Source organism: Otolemur garnettii, unplaced genomic scaffold (genome assembly GCF_000181295.1).
Source record: "Otolemur garnettii isolate 467f Iridium unplaced genomic scaffold, OtoGar3 scaffold00008, whole genome shotgun sequence".
NCBI lineage: Eukaryota > Metazoa > Chordata > Mammalia > Primates > Galagidae > Otolemur > Otolemur garnettii.
The window spans coordinates 12554295-12558476 of NW_003852403.1; the positions used below are offsets into that span (position 1 = coordinate 12554295).

General features: G+C 41.4%; 1 protein-coding gene across 4 annotated transcripts in view; it reads left to right on the forward strand.

The window, feature by feature from the left end:
* The window catches only part of PLA2G12B (phospholipase A2 group XIIB), a 21914-nt gene that overhangs the window by 11677 nt on the left and 6055 nt on the right, over window positions 1–4182 (forward strand). For 2 of the 4 annotated variants that reach the window (XM_003783569.2, XM_012801451.1), the window contains exon 2: window positions 1734–1822. The exons of 1 other annotated variant lie outside the window; for it this stretch is intronic. In XM_003783569.2, coding sequence (XP_003783617.1) covers window positions 1734–1822 — 89 coding nt within the window. The remainder of the gene's footprint in view (window positions 1–1733; window positions 1823–4182) is intronic. One more of the 4 variants, XM_012801452.1, reaches the window with a different exon arrangement.

The window sequence follows — 4182 nt, forward strand, 5'->3', positions numbered from 1 at the left end:
GCCCGCCACAACGCCCGGCCATTTTTTGGTTGCAGCCATCATTGTTGTTTGGCGGGCCTGGGCTGGGGATTCGAACCTGCCACCTTAGGTGTATGTAGCTGGCGCCTTAGCCGCTTGAGCCACAGGCGCCGAACCGACAATATTTCTTATAGTGTTTACTAAGTTGACTCAAATTTATAAGCAATAAAGATCCAAGAATAATCAAGACAATTTTCAGAAATAATAAGGAAGGGGTCTTTAACACATAAACTTAATATTAAAACAGAAAGATGGGGGGAAAGAGGCTTCAACTTTACCTGAACCCGAACTGTAACATTAAATGAAATAGAAAAATGATTTATGGCAAATTTGGCAAATGTTAACATTTATTATGTTTGTACAGTGGTCACAAAAGATTCTCTGATTTTCTTCAATTTTGAAATATTTCATAGTACAGGATAATTAACTGATGGAAGAAGACTAAAGGAAAGAAAGAAAAAAAATGCCTATGCCTCACTCGGAGGCTTAATCATTCCCAAAGTATTTCCTCAGATTTATGTTAGGTTTTGCATCTCCTAAAAAGAGGAAGGAACGTGTGCTTTGGAGACAAACAGGAAATCTTGATTTATGTCCAGTTTCCCCGCTAATTCTATGTATGGTAGGCAAGTCACAAAACCTAGATCCATCTTCCTTTTCGGGATAGAAGGATAAAATAATGGGTAGATGACTGTCCTGAGGTCACCTCAGGTCAAGGTTATCTTCACCTGTGATGAACGCCATTGATACAACTGACACAGCTGCTCTCTACACATTTTCAAGATCCTAAAAACCAAGAAATTCAAAGCTTCTCAGATTGCTTAGTTCTATGACACGAATGCCTCAAATACCGCATCAGAGTGTTTTCTTGGCTTTTCGGTCAATAATGCTTTGTCCGCGGAATCTCGAATTTTTTTTTCTTTTTGCTATAACTCCTGCAGAATGGAATCTTGTTAAACTTCCTTCAAGTTAATCCAAAACACATTTGGGCTGTAACACTTCCAGTTCCTTAAGCGTATAAGCAGACAGTGCTCTGCTTGTTCTCTGTGTAGTGTGTGGTCTTATGGTGGGGGGAGGAACAAGGAACCTTCAGTTTCAGTCTGGTTTTGCCTTGGCCTTTAGCTTCAAAGTCACGCACTTAAGAAGTGTTAGAACTGTTAGTAATTAAATGCTGATGGAATTCTTTGAGATTAGGAGAAAATTGTCAAGCTTGTCTGAAGGTTAGTTTCTGTTATGACATCATCATCATTGCCTCATTTGGATGTGAGGAGCAGTGAATATTTTTTTTTTTTTTTGAGACAGAATCTTGCTCTGTTACCCAGGCTACAGCACCATGGCCTCAGCCTAGCTCACAGCAACCTCAAACACCTGGGATCAAGCAACCCTCCTACCTCAGCCTCAGAGTAGCTGGGACTACAGGTGCCTGCCACAATACCCAGCTAGTTGTTCTACTTTCAGTAGAGATGGGGTTTTGCTTTGCTCAGATTGGCCTTGAATTTGACCTCAAGTGATCCTCCCACCTCGGCTGGCCTTGAATTTGACCTCAAGTGATCCACCTCAGCCTCCCGGCATGTTCTCAGAGTGTCACCAAGCCTGGCCAACAAACAGTGACTTCTAAAGGAAAAATGGAATATGCTTTAAAAACTTCTTTCATTTGATGAATGATCCTAAATGCTTGATTTCTAAATATTTCTTCCTGCTTCTCTTTCTCCTGCTAGGCAAGGCACCAATGCCCAGACCCGGCTACAAGCCCCAGGAGCCCAATGGCTGCAGCTCCTATTTCCTGGGTCTCAAGGTACCAGAAAGTGTACGTACCACCACCATTACCTTTTGGTTGATTGGTTTTGACTTACAGTAATCTGAGAGTTATCACCGATGGAAGTGATAATTTATGGAATCTAGTTGAACAATATAATTAGATATTTTAAATTGGATATGGGGGAAGGGAGAGAATTTTCAAAAAAGATACCTGAGTTCCTTTTCTCAGAGGCAGCTTTCCCTCCGTCAAGCCCTTGGTAGTAGATCAGAATTTTGAAATTAACACTGAAGGCTCGGTGCCTGTGGCTCAAGCGGCTAAGGTGCCAGCCACATACACCTAAGGTGGTGGGTTCGAATCCCCAGCCCGGGCCCACCAAACAACAATGATGGCTGCAACCAAAAAATGGCCGAGCGTTGTGGCAGGTGCCTGTAGTCCCAGCTACTTGGGAGGCTGAGGCAGGAGACTCGCTTGAGCCCAGGAGTTGGAGGTTGCTGTGAGCTGTGATGCCATGGCACTCTACCCAGGGGGATAGCTTGAGGCTCCGTCTAAAAAAAAAAAAAAAAAGAAAAAGAAATTAACACTGAAAATATCACCTGAGATTAGGGTTTTAAAATATAACTTAATTTGAAATAGATCTGACAAGTTTGGCTGATCTAAATTAATGAGTCATTCCAGTGACGTGCTGGAGCCGGCTGGGACTGGCCAGTAGAAGCTGATTGTCATATGGTCATGACTTTGACCAAGTGGCTGACTTCACACTGATAGCACCAAGCCAGCTAGGTTGGGAGTAGGGACGTCATAGGAATCTGTGGACACACACCCCCCCAGCTGCTTGCTGTTGGCACACCGCTGACCCTTTCTCAAACTGTTGGTCTCCCTTGAAAACAAATATTGAGTTAATTTCTTTTAAATCTTCTTGGAAGCCTTTTTACCTTCTTCACTTTAGACAAGAGGTTTTATTTAAAGTGTATTGTCGATGGAGGGATTTCATAGCTAAGCTATGACTTTGAATTGTGTCTTAATCAGGCTAAACTTCACTTTTCTGCTGATGCGAAGATTTTACTTTACATTTACAGAATGTTTCTAAGCGGCACAGTGTTTATTCTTTTAATTAAAATACCGTTCACTCATGCGGCATTTTTGTGCAAGTTGTAAAAAGATTCCCCTTTCCTCAAGACAAATTTCTTCCATCTGTCAGAAGTGTATCTGAATCTACGAATTTTGTTAGGAAAAGAAACTTGACTGTGATTGCTGGCTATTTTTAATAAGTATGTGAATCTATAACGTCTTGGGAGAAGCTGGTATATAATGTCTTAGAGGTCGTGCTCTTGTGCATTGCACAACCTACCTCGCTGTGTGCCCAGCCTTGTTCACAGCATCAGTGTGTACATGGGCACAGAAGAAAGACAGGCCTTTAAATATCTATCTATATTCGAGAAACCACGTATTTTCAGATAATATATTTTACCCTAAATCAATTTAGTAGCTATGGAAATGATATGCACTCTATTACTTAGGATCACAGTCGTTCAAAAATTTTCATTTAAGTTGAATGGAAGGACAGCTCAGCTAATTCTCAGTTGCCTCTGTTGTGATGGATTTGTAGTTTGGGGGGTAAGATACAGGCAAAATAGTTTACTTTAGACATTCCAGATTATGGCAATTTACCCAGAATTGCAGAACCCAGGCCTTTGCCTATATTATCTCTTGATGTAACAATTTTTTTTTTTTTTGGCTTAAAAGGGCATTTTAAAATGCTAATGTTAAGGTGGGGGCTGTGGCTCACACCTGTAACCCTAGCACTTGAGAGGCTGAGATGGGTGGATTCGAGACCAGCCTGAGCAAGAGTGAGACCCCCATCTCTAAAAAATAGCCGAGCGTTGTGGCAGGTACCTAAATCTCAGCTACTCAGGAGGCTGAGGCAAAAGGATTGCTTGATCCCAAGAGTTTGAGGTTGCTCTGAGCTATGACGCCATGGCACTCTACCCAGGTGATCAAGTGAGACTGTCTCAAAAAAAAAAAAAATGCTAATGTTTATATTTTGCTTTAGGTGGCCATAGAATATAAGTTTAAGTAATAAAACATGGGCACTCAAATGGAAAGGATCTATAATCTCTGGTTAATCAATCCCTATCCATACTCTGAAATCAGATTTTCACAGCTTCTACCCAAGTCCAAGTCTATAGAATCAGCAAAGCTGCAATAGATTCTAAGATGTCCACCTACATCTCCACCCATCCTGTTCCCATCTATTTTACATACCACAGAACTATTACTCTTCTTTAATCACTGGTTTTATAATGTCCCTTCCTTGCTCAAAGTTCAACTAGTTAGTTTGGAAGTCTCCCTGATTAAAGAAGTTATACATTTAGGGCAGTGGGTGGTGCCTGTGGCTCAAAGGAGTAAGG